The sequence below is a fragment of the Girardinichthys multiradiatus genome, chromosome 14 (assembly GCF_021462225.1).
Source record: "Girardinichthys multiradiatus isolate DD_20200921_A chromosome 14, DD_fGirMul_XY1, whole genome shotgun sequence".
In the NCBI taxonomy this organism is placed as follows: domain Eukaryota; kingdom Metazoa; phylum Chordata; class Actinopteri; order Cyprinodontiformes; family Goodeidae; genus Girardinichthys; species Girardinichthys multiradiatus.
In genome coordinates this window covers 39862148-39878720 of record NC_061807.1, presented here as the reverse complement: position 1 = coordinate 39878720, position 16573 = coordinate 39862148, and the positions used below count along the sequence as shown (strand labels likewise).

At 39.3% G+C, this 16573-nt stretch overlaps 1 protein-coding gene across 9 annotated transcripts in view; it reads left to right on the top strand.

The window, feature by feature from the left end:
• The window catches only part of nrxn2b (neurexin 2b), a 960343-nt gene that overhangs the window by 668365 nt on the left and 275405 nt on the right, over nt 1-16573 (top strand). Inside the window, exon 1 of one of the 9 annotated variants that reach the window (XM_047385489.1) lies at nt 4244-5964. The exons of 7 other annotated variants lie outside the window; for them this stretch is intronic. In XM_047385489.1, coding sequence (XP_047241445.1) covers nt 5631-5964 — 334 coding nt within the window. In that variant the 5' untranslated portion in view covers nt 4244-5630. Of the gene's footprint in view, nt 1-4243; nt 5965-16573 lie in introns of those variants that run through there. One more of the 9 variants, XM_047385488.1, reaches the window with a different exon arrangement.

Below are 16573 nucleotides of genomic sequence, written 5' to 3'. Positions count from 1 at the left end.
ACCCAAGATTTTAATTAAAAAAACCTCCCTGAGAGAAGCATATTAACGTGAGTAAATAAACAAGAATCACATTACAAGCTGCAGTCTGTAGGACAATCTTACTTTCTTTTTTTCCCCAACACAAAGCAGCCAAGTTTGAAACTCGTAAAGCCAATTGGTTGTCAGGATAAACGTCCCTGCAGCAAGAAATATACATAGTTTCAATTGTACATATTAATTTATAAATGAATAAGAAAGCAGACCAGTTACTGAAGACAAATTGGTAGTTGCATACTGTAATAATCCAGCTTCAAACTGTGCTTGGCTTTGCAAGCACAGTTTGAGCTGTATGATCTATGCTCACTTGAGGACAGCAAGCGCCTTTCCTTTCTTCACCATACATGTATTGTTCTCATATGATGGTATTTTGTCAAGAGCAAGCTTTAGAATCTCAAGCACTTTTCTAAGAAGATTACAACTTGAAAGCAGCAGAATTGATTCGGACAACGCTGTAAAATTGGGGATTACCCTGGCTGATGAATTAAACAAATTGACATCTTGGACAAATTGACATCTTGGGGCATGACGAGAAATGCATGCAGGATTTACTGTAAAAATAAGCAGTTTAGGCAAGGGGTTCTCACACTGAACCTTCAAAGGTCCAAATCAGATTCCTAGATAAGGTCAAAAGGCTACAATAATTAGTAATGAGCAAATCCCACTTTATTAAGTTTGTATAAAGGCATGGAAAGTTATGGTGACGCAGACAGCACAGTAGCAACCAGACGCGCTAATGGGTAATGTTTGTGCAGCTGTAGCCTCTTACTTCAGGTAACAGGTAAGACATCACTGAAAAAAGAGAAAAAAATTGATTCCCCAAAGACGAAAAGAAACCATCACACAGAGGTGACTGTTTCGGGGGCACTATTACTCCAGTATTAAGCTGATGGACAATTAAAAAAGCATGAAGGAGAAAGTTGAGACATTTTTAAACTCTTTCATCTCTGGATTCACACTTTTACTGTGTTTTTCTTCTTCTTCGTCTTCTACTCAAATGGGCTGCTCATACGTCACAACGTACGGTACACTGGGAACAGCACACATTCACACTGCAAGCGAATTGCTCCTTGGTCTGGATAAATCGTTCCAGACTGGCAGCTGTAACTGGCCAGGGTAAGGTTCTCTGGTTTGTTTCAGGGTGGGTTCACAGCGGCGTGATTCGCTCCAGAAACCGGACTCTGGCACGGGAAAAAGTGTTGCAAAGGTTTAGTGTGAAACAATGTTAGTATTTCCCTTATTAGCAAATTAAATTGTATCCATTTTGTCACATTTTTCTCTATGTCAGTAAAAAAGCCCCAAAGATATAACAATCCACAGCTGTGCATTTTTTGTCAGACAGCATAGCATTATCATTTAACAACATGAGAAAACAGCATAGACTGCAAGCAGTTCCCAGGCATTGAAGTCTCGCATGTCTGCTGTGTGAAATTCAAAGATTACAAAAGAAGAAAAGTACAGAAGAAGAACTAATGGTAAATAGACTGAACTTATTTAGCTCCTTTCCACTCATACAACCACTCGAAGAATTTTACACTAGAGCCACAATCAACCAATCGTACCCACAAACGCGCACACAATCATACACCGATATGCAGATCAGTAGGCAACTTAAGGTTCAGTGCCCTGCCCAGGGGAACATCAACATGTGGCAGGAGGAAGCTGGAATCTAACCCACGCCTTTCAGACTTCAAGAGGACTACTCCTCACACTGAGCCACAGTCGCCTCTGCTAGTACCATATAAGAAAATGTTTCTAGATATAAGAACTTACAGGTAAATCTATTTTATGTGAACACAATCCCCTGTATAAAATCCTGTTGTTTTTTTTATTATCTAAAGAAAAAGTGTGTCCGAGTATGATTGGGTGCCTTGAATCTTGACCAATGTATCCAACACTCCTTGATATAAGCAACTAACGTTATTTCCTACTTATAAAATAAGTTTCCCTGCAGTGTCCTTATGTAAGCAGCCAACGTCAGGCCTCGGTATGGGAGAAAGCTTCAGAGTATAAATGGGAGACTTGTGTTAAAAATTGATGACTTGCTTTTTGTGTTCTCTCTTCATCTGCACTCACTAAAGAGATGCAAGTTGTTCTGTTTTCCTGACTCTGTCCAACAGAAAATGCAAGTCTGCTCTCCCACCAAGCTCCTTTTTAGGGTGTCTTCAAAACTTGCTCTCTTTTACCAGGTCCATATATTAACATTTCTTTTACCACCCAACTCGCTTGTAATTTGTTTCTTACACAAAAAAGGAAAATCTTACTTTGTATTTTTGTTGCCTGCGCTCCTCAACTTCGAGAGATGGTTGAAGTCTAATTAATTAGGTGTAAAATCATAAGAATGTTTCCTCTGGATTAGAGGAGAGGCTTTAATCCCACATCTGTCAGTCAACTAAGCCCACCTTCTCCATCTATGACTCCCTTTTCCCTGAAGGATTTTGGAGTCTGTGATTTCACTGGCAGAATGCTTAGTGTCTGAAGCTGGTAGCTTTTGCCCTTTGAGATGTAGTTGTTGCATCATGTAGAAATACAGCTGACACAACAGTTACTGAGTGTGTGTCGCAGTTAATATGCATGCATGCGTGTTGAGGACTGATCGTTCACCTGTGTGTGTGTTTGCTTTTTGTTGCTTGTTTCTTCTATGCCGGAGGGGAGTGCAGCAGCAGGTGTTGGTAGTCCTCTGTGTTTTTTTTTCTCATAATGAGTTCCCAGTCCACACACTGCTCTCTGAAGGAAACATCTAGAAAAACAGTAAATTAGGTTGTCATTAAAAAATAAACTAAAATCAAATGATGTTTAGGAAAATTATTTTCTTTTAAAGCAATGAATAAATGTCAGAACATTTAGACGCACTGAGGTGCTATTGTTCTCTAAAAGCTTTTTCTGTAGGTCAATTCTAGCCTACCTCCTGAGTTTGGCAATTTAGTCTCAGTGCCAGATCAGGACTCTTGTCCTGGTCACCCTGGGCACTGCTTCCCTTTCTGGTAGCAAGCACAACATCTTTTGTCTCCCAAAGGACACTCCCACCTGGCTGAAAGGCGTGAGCGTGTTTCACTGTTGTTTGCGTGAGTGTGTGAATACATGAGTAATAGCTAAGGCTCGGCTCTCTCCATCAGTGCAAAGGACATCTCCTGCTTTTTCTCCTGTTCAGCCATTTTTCTTGCCTCTTGTCTCCCGCACTGAGCTCCTGTCCCAAGTGCGATCTTTATCAGCCCTGATTTATCTTGTACACAATCTCCCTGTGTTTCTCTTATTCTACCTCATTTATGCTTTCTCTCTTCGTGGTGTTCTTTCACACACCTTCCCCTTATATTTGACGTTCATTTTTCAAATTTAACGAGAATGATTGAGATTTGTTTTCCTTCTTCTCTTGTCAACTTGATGCATCAGGTTGGTGAAGACTAACTAGTGAACAGTAAGATATGGAAGATACTTTGTTCAGCAATTCTCTGTTGTAAAGACATAAAAAGAGGCAGAAAGGAACAATGAAATACAGAAAAGAGAGCTAGAAACTATTAAATCTAAATTTGTGTTGGTTAGTTTGCTTTAAAAGTAACATATTTTTATGGTCAGCGATGCACCATAAGTACTACCTGGTGGCACTAAAATGAAAACTCATTGGAGAAGATGAGCGAAGAAGAAGTAATGATAGCTATTTGTACAGCCAGTAACTCATCAAAATGATGACAACATTGTCATCATTTTGATGATAACATGTAATTGCCTCTGCTTTGAATATCAGTGTCAGTTCAGTTCACGAAAGGAAGGCTGCAATAAGTTTGAAAGCTGTTCTTATACATTCCTTTAAGAGGAATTGGAATCAGCTACAATCGGATTGGGCTGGTGGAAGGTTTTAAATTGTTGGAGATTGGGAATTATTGACAGATCTCTGATGGGTTTATTTCTAGTATTTCTGAGCTCTTCCTTGTAACATGCATTTAAAAGAGTAATATCCTCGGATCCTTCAGGACATGCTGCTTGCTCACAGAGAACTGATCAGTTGGAAAATGCATAACTTCTCTAGAGTATGTTTAGCTATCGTATACAACAAACATTCATGTGATCCTTCCATTATTTCTGCATGTGTCCTCTTCTCCTTCATTTCCTCACTCCTTCCCCTCCCATTCTCCCTCTCCTTCTCTCTCACTTTTTTTCCTCTCTGCTTCAGTCAGACAACCAAACACACTCTCTCTCACCATCACTGCACTGCCCTGTGTATCACAGTGACGGTCTTTGCATTCAAAGGATCCAAATGTGTCCACCTTATCTTTCTTTGCGGCGCTATTTTAGACCCTTATTGTAGGTTCTTTTTTTGTTTGTTTTTGGGTTTTTTTAGCATTTTTTTTTTTTTTGCTTAGCCAAGTATTTAGCTGTATGCAGTTTGAGGTGGAAAGAAGGTGGTGGGGGGGGGGCCCTGGCTGACTCGATCGGAGGAAAAGGAGATGGGAGAACTGTGCGAGCAGGAAGGATGTGCTCGTTGCTGCAGCTTCTGATTCAATTAGCATGAATTTCACAGCAAAGGCAGCAGCGGCAGCAGCAGCATCCCCGTCAGACTGTCTGAGCAAGCCAGCAGCGGCGGCTTTCTGTGTCGGAGCTCCGTCAAAGCGGCAAGAAAGTGCTTCCCATCGGTTTCCCACCTTGGCAAGCAGTCTTTGAAGCGGCTCAGCAGTGGATTCTGAAAGCGAGAAGAGCAAGCACAAGTAGGACGGAGCTTGTTAATCAGTTCTAGGATGGAAAGATTGTTCAAATTAACTGAAAGACAGGCACTCTAGTGCTTTGGTTATGGTTTAATCCTGTTAAGCTGTTTTCTTGATGACCCATATTGATTTATTCTGTCAGAATAGAAGGAAAGGATTTCAGCACCGCACTTGGAAATAGCCAGCTGTTTTTGCTCTGGCTTCTTTGCCCCGGAGTGCTTAATTTTATTTCTTAATCTGTGTTTTTCCTGCTCTCAGCTGCTGACTGAAAGGGTTCATAGTTCCCTCAAGGATTCTAAGCCCCAGAACTGGATTTTTGTTGCTCCTTCGTCGCAGCATCCTTGTCTGATCCGGTTTATTTGCCTCTGTCCTTTTCCACTTTGGTTTTATTCAGATGCATTTTTTCGTTCTATTGCCATAAATTGTGTGGGACAGGCAAAGCAGAGATGGTAGACTTGGATTATGGGAGGAGAAAACCTCTGAAGATCTCCCCAAAGCAATGGAAATCCTGAAGAATAATTGACTGAAAGATTATTGCAGACAAGTATCTAAGACAAATGCTTGTTGGCTGAGAATCTATTTTGAAAGTTACATTTAACTGGTTAACTTAGCTGTTTTAGGGTCGGAGTAGGAAATTGGTTTTAAAGGATCAAGAAGCTTCTGGATATCAATGTTTGACTGCTGAAGATTTTTTGGGGTCTTTCATTTCAAAAAGGATTTTGTATTTTTTTTTTTCACAGATTTTATTTCCAGTCATTTTTGGGATTTTCAAGCAAGGATCTGCTTTTCTTTTTTTCCTTTCTTGGCTTATACTTTTAATCCGTATTTTCTGTTCTTTAATTTTTTTCTGATCCCGGGCTTGAAGGCTGGGAATCATGGGCCCTGGATTCCTTTGAGATGTTCACTTCCTGTTTGTGTCGCATGAGGGGGAGAGGCGTACCCTTCTTCTCAGGCCCCGCCCCCATGGAGCAGGAGGTGGAAGTGGGGGTAGACAGAGGGTTGCTATTGGTGCCCAGGCAAGTTGCGGCATCACCCGTGGTATGGGCCAGCCCTGCCTTACTGTTCAGGCTGGTGCTCTCACTGGCATTGCTGGTATTCCCATGTCCAGCTGTAGCTGCCCGAGTCTCCTCCTCCCTCAGTACCACGCACCATGTCCACCATTTCCACAACAAGCATGGCACTGTGCCCATTGCCATCAACCGGATGCCCTTTGTTACACGTGGGGGCCATGGTAAGACTTAGTTTTTTCTGCTTTATTTGATGATTTTGTACAGCCACTATAAACCAGTAATATTACTACAAAACATTGAAAACCACGTGTTAGCAGTACACGGAAGATTTGCACTTATTTGCACACAGTTAGTTTTCTTCAAGCGGATAAGCCATTAATGACTGAAATGCCTTGGGTTTTTGAAACAATGAGATTACCCAAGCCTCAAAAAGCAGTCTCATTGGCTCTGCTACCTGTAGGCTAGTCTCTTGGCTCATGGCTCTGACTTGCTGGATGATGTTTCCACAGCCTGTTCCCTTCTGGGCTTTTTCCACCATATCCCCAGCCAGCTGGGTTCTGCTGCTTGCCTTTCAAGTTCAGAGTCCATCTTGAGCCCATGGGTTTATGGAACTGTGGCAAATCTAAATTCATGTAATAACACCAAGCAGTGTAATTGTATGTGACTAATAGTAGCTAGGAAAAAACTGGATAAAACTGGGTTTGAAGATGGTAGGTGTCACGTGATGCCTGTCAGGGTTCTTTGTATACTCCGGAAAATCCATAGATAATTGCCTGAGCACACCATATTTTGTCCTACTTTCTACAGCATATGTCTTTGGCTCAGTGCTCTATGGCGCATCAGTTGCTGTGCTTTTCTTAACCTAAGCTGTCATGGACAAGGCAGAGTTTCACACTGATGATCTCTTTGATGTTCCTCATCTCAAGCTTTTCTCTGCAATTTTTTCTTTTCCATTTTTTTTATTTCTCGTGCTTCATTACAACCTTGCTGACAGGAGATGCTAATAGCATTTATTGATTCCTCAGCATGTTCATGCTGCCCACTTTATATTCACTTAGCAAGTCTCCACATCTTGTCTTGTGTCCTTCTAACTCCCAATCTCTACCTCTCTCTTTTGCCTAAGTGTAGCTGTAATCAGTGTTGTGTCAGCTGCACCCACACAACACAATCCCTTAGAAGTGGCTAGGCTATGCTGAGTCTCTGTAGATGTGTTAAATCCACAACTTCCACCCTGCAGGCTCAGGACTGCATTAGGACTCAGGACTCATAATGTGTACAATAAAAACATATAATCTCTATGTGAACTGTTTGCTAAACCAGAGGTTCCCAAAGTGGGGGTCGAGTCGTGAGACACAAAGGTGTGTGGGTGTGTGTATGGGTGTGTTGGGGAGGGGATCTCTGGATGATTTTCAGAATCATCATGATTCCCTCATGATACACCCTGAGGCGTATGAAGGGGCAAAAGGGACAAAATTACATAAATATATGATGCATGAAATGTAAATGGTCCATTAAATAAATAAGTGCACAATGAAATAAATAAATATACCATTAAATGTACCATTAAATAATTAAATGTACCATTTACTTTTCATATTTATTTTAAAATGTTTTTAATTATTTCACTATGTGTGGAATGAAATAATTAAATGTATTTTTAGGGTGTCGCCAGGTGACCAGTAGGGGGTCGCCAGTCTCTGGCACTGTGACTTTAGGGTTTACAGGCTGAAATGTTTGGGAACCCCCAGCACTAAAGAGTAACAGAATTGTCATAACAATGACAATTTTCAATCACACTGTAAAATGAATTCAGAAGTATACATTGCAGACTTTTAAAAGTTGTTAAACCAACAACACACCACATCTGGGGGGGCACTAGGGTGGCCATGCATTCCCCCAAGAAACCACTCACCCCCATCAGTGCCACTGTTACAGTATTAAGCCCACAGTTACATGAGCACAAGTGTTTTCCAGCTGAAGTGGCGCTGACCTCACAGATCAGGTTGAGGTAATGATACATTTCTAAGCTAGTCTGGTTAAAATGTGAGTTGGAATGTAATTTTTCAGTGGATACCTAAATAAAGTTTTTTTGATACTTTTCATTTCAGCATTCAATATGTTCACTCTAATGAAAATCAATTTAGTTCAAATTTTGAAAATATTTTATACATCAGTCTTGGTTTTGAAGAATCAAATATTCCAAAATTAATGGACAAATGTTGTATTTAGTTAAATGGTTTTCATACTGTGACAGGCAGGAAAAGACTAGTAGACTTCTATTAAAGGCTTGATCCCTATTATCCTACTGTTTGTTCGATGTTATTCATGTTGCTGATGCTAGAGAACACAATTATCATTATTTTTTTGCATCTTAAAAGTAATCAGAAATCCATTTATTTTAACAAGAACATTTAAAGCATTATTTTAAAAAGACAATCCTTACCACTGTCTCTTCTTGATTTTCTCTTCCATCTCATATGCATAATTGTATCGAAGCTCTAACATCTTGACTTGCTTGGCTATAAATTGACATAGTTAACATAAACATGTTATTTGGTTGTCTCTTTGTATTTATGACTGTCAGAAAACTTAGCCTGCAAGAGGCATTGTCTGTTTGCTCTGCAGGAAAAAAAGGCTACATTTTCAATGCAAATTTAGCTTATGCTCAGTTCAGGATGACACCTCACACTAAGGCAGCTTGTCAGTCTTCCCTTGTGTTCATGCGTACACTCACGCACATAAAGTTTATGTAAGTAGAAAAGCTAAACTAAGATTGAAATCATGATTGGATGGCTGTATTTGCTGTTCTTGTTTTTGTTCTCAATGTCATTTGCCATAGAGTTAGTAATATACTCCTACACAGCAATTGCTGCTGCTGCTTCTTGGTTCATTTGTGCTGTTTCTAGTAGCACACTTCCAACATTTCCATTATCTACAACAAGAAAGCACACACACGCATTCGAACACTCCTCTTCTGTGGGGAGTCAAATACATTCACCATCATAAATACTTCAATTTCAGCCTGGTAAATCGCATCCTTGTCTGAAATGCCAGCTCTCCACATATTGTCAGCCAAGTGGCACAGCATATTACAAGTGCTAATACCCTACTCAGTGATAAGAGCCCACTCACTTCACAACATTTCCAGTAGCCAGTTTCTCGACTGTGTCCTAAGAACTTGGAGGAACCTTCACTAATTTCTATCAGTTGTGCCATCTTCAGGGTGGTTTTCTGTGGTGTAGATGTAAAATGCCAGGTTTGTCCAATTTGCAGTCAAATCAGCACCTATGAATCATTAAGCTGTAATCATGGCCCTTAACCAAATCAAGAATTTTGGCATATTAGGTTTATAAAATTCAAAGCTCATCCTTATCTAACGTTTTCATCCCACAGTGTGATTATGATGCTGCCTCTGTCTTGAAAAGCTCCTGGAGAGCCATGCTGTGCTTACTGAGTAGTACACACCCACCCATTTATGAATAATCAGCACAGGCATAATAACAGCAGACTGAGGCAACATATATGTAGGAATCATTATATGTTGTGAATATATTCAATGTTCTACATCTTCAGCTAATCAATCTAGCCATGCCACATTCTGCTGAAAGAACTGCCATTTTGGCATTTTTATGGTCATTAAATTAATATTTTTCAACTACATCAGCTTTTTACATCCCAGTCATACCACCATATCCTTAAGATGTACCCACTCCACAGTTGCTTTTGGCACGGATCTTTTCTCAAAATGATTCTACGAAGCCCGCAATCATACCTCTAGATTTTCTATGTGCATGTCTATAATTCCAGAGATTTGTTTTTGTAGCAAAAGCAAAACCTAGCATGGTAGATCAAATCATTATATCTGAATGTAGAATCTCATACAGATGGAACAGGCTTGAGTTAATTGCCCCAAACACTTCCTTGATTCTCTCTCAAAGGAATTAGTGTCCAATATCAGTAGCTTCTACAACGTCTTTCATGATTTAGAAAGTTCGGTCTAGTTTTTGGATACGACAACCTTTTTCAGCATCTGTATGCAAAGCAGTTCTATGGCAGTGCATTCAGGTGCAGCAGTCTTACTCATATTGTTCTGATTACAGCTAATTAGAGTCCTGACCGCTGATATGTGACATTTGACTGAGCTGTCTGCTTGGTGATGAGTCACACAAACATACGCATGATTGTCACTATCTGGTTTACTCCCTTTTTGATCAATGAGGAGAATGATCATTGTTCTCTGCATTTAAATTTTCCTGTGAGGTTCTGCAGCAGATGTGTTGCATGTTATAGCCCATACAGCGCCTTGCAAATGTTCCCCCCTTTTGAAGTTCTTCACAGTTTGTCAAGTTATAATCACAAACTTTGATATATTTTTTTGGGGTGGGGGTGGGGGTGATAGACCAATTGAAATTTTGTAGAAGATTGGGCATTGTTTTCATATTGTTTTGACAAATACAAATTTGCATTAGTATTCAGCCCACTTTAGTCTGATATGCATAAATAAATCCAGTGCAGTCAGGTGCCTTCAGAAGTCACTGATTTAGTAAATAGAGTACACCTATGCGTAATTTTATCTCAGTATAAAAAATCAGCTGGTATGGAAGAGAATCAGAGGATTGTGTGAGGAAATTAGAGAGTAGACAGCTTTTACCAAGGAACACAGCCGACAGGTCAGGGATGATGTGCAGAAGTTAAAGCAAGGTTAGGTTATAAAATCTTTAAACCTCCCATGGAGCAGTGCTCTTCCCACCATCCAAAAATGGAAAAGCACAACTGCAAACCTACCAAGACATGGCTGTCCATTTAAACTGGCAGGCAGAGAGGAATAATCAGATAGTCATCCAAGAGGTCCATTGTAACTCTGGAGGAGCTGCGGAGAATGAAAGTTCTTGAAGAAAACATTTTAGAAGCTTTATATGACCTGAGACTGTGGTGGAGGTTTACCTTCCAATGACACATATGATACACAACAGGAACTACAAGGGGATGATTTAGATCAAAGCATATTTAAGTCTCAGAATGGCCCAGTCAGAGTCCTTACTTCAATCCAACAGGAAATCTGTGACAGGACTAAATAATTTCTGCCCGGCCATTCTCCATCTAATCTAACTGAGCCTGAGCTATTGTTCAAGGACAGATAGAAAAACTTTCAACCTCAAAATATGTAAACCAGGTAGACAATCTCCGAAGACTTGTAGCTGTGATTGCAGCAAATGGTGGTTTTACAAAATATTGATTCAGGGAGGCTGAACACAGATACTTGCCAGATCTTCTTCTTTGTTCTTTTTTCTTTGTTTTTGTTTTTGTTAAAACCAGGTCCATGACCTTTTTCTCCATCCACTCTACACCACTATAATCCCAATAAGACACATTAGAGATTGCAGTATGATTAAAAGATAGAAGCTTAAGAGATATTCATTTTTTAAAGCTCCATATAAACAAAGAAGATTGGCTCCAGCTTCTGCACATGTGTAATTAATCTTTAAGATCAGTTATATGGCTGTAGTGGCCGGTATGGTTCTCAGCACGCCTGTGTCTGCACACTGAACACATGCATATAGTTGTTTTCGTGTTTCATGCCTCCGGCCTTGTGAATGAAAGAGAAGGTGTTAGATGTGAAAGTTAATTCATACCTGAACACTCTGATGCATGGGACTTGAGGGATAAAAAAAAAAAACCAATTATAATTCAAGCTGACTTTTATGTTTTTACATAAAGAGCTTCTTAGAGATTTTACTGCTGGGTGGATGGCTTTGTCCTTGGCATTGGACAGACTATATGCATTTGGGCTTTCTTGGCAAGTATATGTGGACATGCTTGTGTTTGTGCGCATCTGCGTATGCATTACAATGCACTTAGGAGCATATATGTATTAGAAAAATAAGTGCCCAAGGTCAAAGCATCTCTGAATTGCTAAAGGCTGAATTTCAAGATTGATCCGGCTCTGCTGGCCTGCCATCATAATTGGTCCCCGAGGAAACAGGTTGGAGTCTTTGCTGTGTTTGTGTAAACATAATGACATCTTAACAGGAAGCTATAATCCCCTCAAGCAGAAATATTTTAGGACCACCACAATAATGTAATTAAAACACATCACCTGGGTACAATTTGCAGTCTTAATTCAATTTGTATGCGTTTATCGGAGCCATCCAGCATTGCAGCAAGTCTCATGTTGTGAAATAAAAACAGGTAATTTTGCTTGTTTTAAGTTGTATTAAATAATACTGTGGCGATTACAAAATTACCTTTACTTTATTGAATTCTATCTTCTCTAAGTACATAAATGTCTTAAAAGCAATATGTTGAGTATATTCCATAATAATTTATGGCATCTTTATATTGTCTAAAATGCCTATTTATAAGCAGTTAGATAATGGCCTAAACTGCAGGCAAAGATTCTGTTCCTATGCAGGCTGATGGTATTTGGGGTGTAGATGCATGTTTTTTTCTTGACCTTTGCCAATGATGGTAACTTACCATGCACTAGTCTTAAAGTAATTGGAGAGATATTTCACATATTGTCTCATCTCTGTATAACTTCAATTCCCTGTTGTGTCTGATATTGATTTATTTGCTGACTTAAGTGAAGTGTATAATTTTTATAACTTTGAGTTTAAGTGCCAATATTACACCCACACTGTTTTTTTTTTTATTCCATTCCATTTATTGATTATTCATTTACAACATATTCATGTTCTTTTTTCCACTCATGCTACCTTCAGTCTGAATATATAAATGGTATTTTTGAGCCTTATTATGATTTAAAATGTCATAACGGTTTCTGTGTCTCTTCTTTTCATATCCTGAATTCTACATGCTACGGTTCACTTCCTCTAACAGAAAAGTCGCTGTCGTAGTCCTCTGTGTAATGTTGTTTGTTTGGTCTAACCATACATGAATACTGATGAGGTCAGCTGCTGCCCACAGCCATCCATCTACCCTGTCCCGGCCAAGCAGTGCCACGAGCCCCCCGTAGGTGCACAGGTTCTGGCTTTGCTGAAAACCTCCTAGTGCGCAACCCTTACAGATCCAGCCGGTCCTTGTCTTTGATCAATAGCCTGTATTGTGTTTTTTCTGTGCTAATACCAACCTGGTATGTTTGATAATCACCCCTTTATCTCTGGGCTTCAAGGGGGAGGTCAGGTGCAGTGTGTGCGTGTCAGGATGTTGAGGGGGAGAACTGTTGAGCGCTATCCTTTGAGAGTCAAGTCACAACCCTTCTCTTTCAGCAAACCCCATTAGTATTCATGATTCTTCCTCCACACAAAGTCCTGGGCGCACAGCTACATGCACTTACACATGCATGAGGAACAGAACGGATGCCTCAGGTGTTCTGGACAGTTAAGATAAGCCTGCTGGTTTGACATTTTCTGACATGCAACCACAGGCCCACCTGCTCCCCGACCCCTTTACACCTGAGCGTTTGTGCAGCCAACAAACCCAACATGTATAAACCAAGAGTCTCTGAATGAAACCACTGAGAGGCTGCCGAGAACAAAAAGGAAGCAAATGTGTCTTCTTCTGTTTAGTCAGACTTTTTGCTGCAGAGTTGATTGCAGCAGTTAGTTTGACAAGATTTTCTCTTCACCGCAACTTCTCACGTTTTTACTTTATACCTCAAGCTGCTGCTCTTTCAACATTTTACACAGCACAATATCAGATGATGGATATTTTAGGTAGTACGTTTAGTTATAGATCATGCTTCTAATATCTTATGCTGTCGTTTGGATACAGTGCCTTGTAAAAGTATTCATATTGATTGGACCATTTTCCCATGTTGTAACCAGAAGTTTAAAATATTTCACTATTAGTCACTGAAAAACAAAAAATTGGAGATAGAATCATACTGTTTTTTATATTTGTTACAAATAAAACTTGACAATGTGCAGTATGTTTTTATTCAGACCCTCTAAAATTAACATTTTGTTGAATATCTGCTAGCTGCAAATTCAGCTGCTGTGAGTATTGGAGTATATTTCTGTGAGCACATCTAAAAACTTAATTTTTGCCCATTCTTGTTTTGCTTAATAGCTCCAGATCAGTCAGATTGGACAGAACATCATTCCATGAACATCTTGCCCCACATTTTCAAATGGGTTTAAAAATTAACTTGGAATGGGCCATTCTTGCACATAAATATTCCTTTATTTAAACACTCCAGTTTTTCCTCTGTCTGGGTTTTGGGTCACAGGAAGGTGCACACCCCCACCCCTGTTTAACGTCTTTTATGGCCTCTAATTGTTTTTTCCAGGATTGTTTGTATTTTGTTCCACCCAGCCTTTCGACAACTCTGATCAGCTTCCTGTTTCATTGCAAAACAAAAGCATCTTCTCAGCATGATGCTGCCACCACCATGCTTCACTGTGGAGATGGTGTGTACATAATAATTTTCAGTGTTATATTTCTGCCTTTGCAGAACAGCTGGATTTCTACTGTAATTTAATAGCATGCAGTTGAACATATCTACTAAGCAGGTGAATTCTGAAGGCAATTGATTTTACCGAAATATACTGTTGTGACTATGAATCTGAAAATATTATTTAACATTTAATATTCATATTTTAATATTTTATCAAATAATATTTCGGTCTGTTAAGGGTGAGCCAAGCTCTGACATTATTGAACAGCAAAACTCTGCACCCACAAGGAATGAATTCACACAGTTTCTTAAAATACAAGAATTTATAAACTAAAATAAGTCAACTCAAAGTCAAACATATTTCAATCAACAAACTCTTTACTATGCTAAAACAATCCAACTAAACTACTAAGCAGAATGAAAGGATACATTTTTGAATTGAATTAAATAACGAGAAGTAATGGGTTATGTACAATATAAACAAGTTGATTAAAGATGATTGATAATCATGATCAAAATAGTGATGCAACATTACCATGCAATGTTTATGTTTGAGAACCAAGGATTATCTTGAAGAATCTGGAAATGGAGTTAAGTTAGTCTTGGAACCAACTTAGGCAATAATCAGCAAACGTTTAGACAACCCTTCACAATGCAAGATCAGATAAAATATTATTTTAATAAAATAATGTTTTAAAGAATGATCTGCTTAATAAAACCAACCTTCTGGATGACTAATTCTCAACGGTGTCTAATTAGCTGCTTTTATTTATTAAAATAATATTTAAAGAAATATTATTAAAGAAATTGTCAAATATTTAAGGAGGTATTTTGGAAAATAACCAAATCTTTCTGGAGAAATTGGCCTAAGTATGCAAGCACGTGTTCTTAGCTGTTAGCAGTTAAAGCTAACAAAAGAAGCTGATAGCTTAGCACCAGAATGCATGAGCGCGGACGGCGCGTTATGATCAATCTTCTGTGTTTAAAATCACCCTTCAAGTAAAGTTTGTCTTAACTTTAAAAACACACAAACACAGAACACATAACTGAGCACATGTGCTGCAGATAGCCTGCTAGCACCAAGATAGCTGAGTTTCACACAAAAAAAAAAAAAACTTCATAAAATGAAAAACGTTTGATTATTTCATTCTAAATCACTTCTATCTCTCTCTGCCCAAAACCTAACCTCATGAACCGTGGTGAGGAAACGTTGTCTGGGGCGATGAGGTTTGAAGAAACATCCACTGTGAACAAACGGTTAGCTTCGGCTAACCTCCGTAGCTGTAGATGAAAGACGGCTTGTTCTGTCTGCACAGTTACTGTAACCACGGTGATGCGGTCTCGGTTGTCCTCCTTCCAGACTGGGAAAACCGCTCCGCTTCATGGAGACCGCGTCTCTGCAGGGAATTCTCTGGAACACAGTTTGCTTCTGCAGGCCTCAGAGAGAAAGTAAAGCAATGCTTATACCTTAATTTCCCCTTTTTTATGAATGAGTACCGGGTACACAAACAGTAATTCATCTGTACTTAACTCAGTGCATATGATCAATGATTGTATGACACCCTTGGATCCAGTTTGAAGAGTTTATGTCTGTTTGCCAGAAAAGAGACATTAGCGCGGTGCCTCTCCGGCCAGCCTCGCAAGGAGTCCGGGTGGAAGAGGCAGGATTTAGCAATAGCGGTGCTTTTATTTGAACAGTGACATCACAGGAAGTCGGCAGTTACCCCGTTTCCTGGCTGTGCCGGAAGTAGGTTAATGCAATTTATTTTGAAAGTTCCAGGAAAGTCTGTACTGGCCTTTCACGTTTTAACCATGGCTGTGGTCCCAACAAAACTTAGGTTTATCAGAGCAAGGGAGGCTGAATACATATACTTGCCATGACCTTTAGATTGGAGTCTCTACTTCTTGACAATTGTGCACAAAATACCAATATGTTACAAGGAACTTTGTGGCTGTAAATTACAAAACCTGTCTTAAATGGTATTTCCTTTAAGAAATTGTATATTCCTTTCAAAACACTTTTTTATACGAAACAGGTTTGTTGTTGCAGGTATGCTTCCTCTCTTTCTGCTGCAAATTTATGACAGCTGTGTCTCTGAATATTTAATCAAACAACACTTTATACAGATTATAAACAGCTTAAAAGAGATTGGATTGTGGTAGTGTACAATAAGAATACATCTGAAAATCATCTAATCAAAAAGCCATAATTCTGCCCATTGTGTAACTTTAAGTAGTTGAAAGTCTCTGAGCAAATATGCTTTTAATTTCACTTTTTCAAACTTGCTTTTTCCTTGAAACAAGTAATAGCGGTTTGATTAAAGGTTGCGTCAATCCCATATTCTTCTGTTAGTGTTCAACAGTGTGCAGTAAAACACCATTGTCGGGAAATTATAAAGCACAGAACAATTGAAATATATCAGCACACATTTCACCTCTACAGTCTTGTGCAAGTCAGTTTAGCCAGCGAG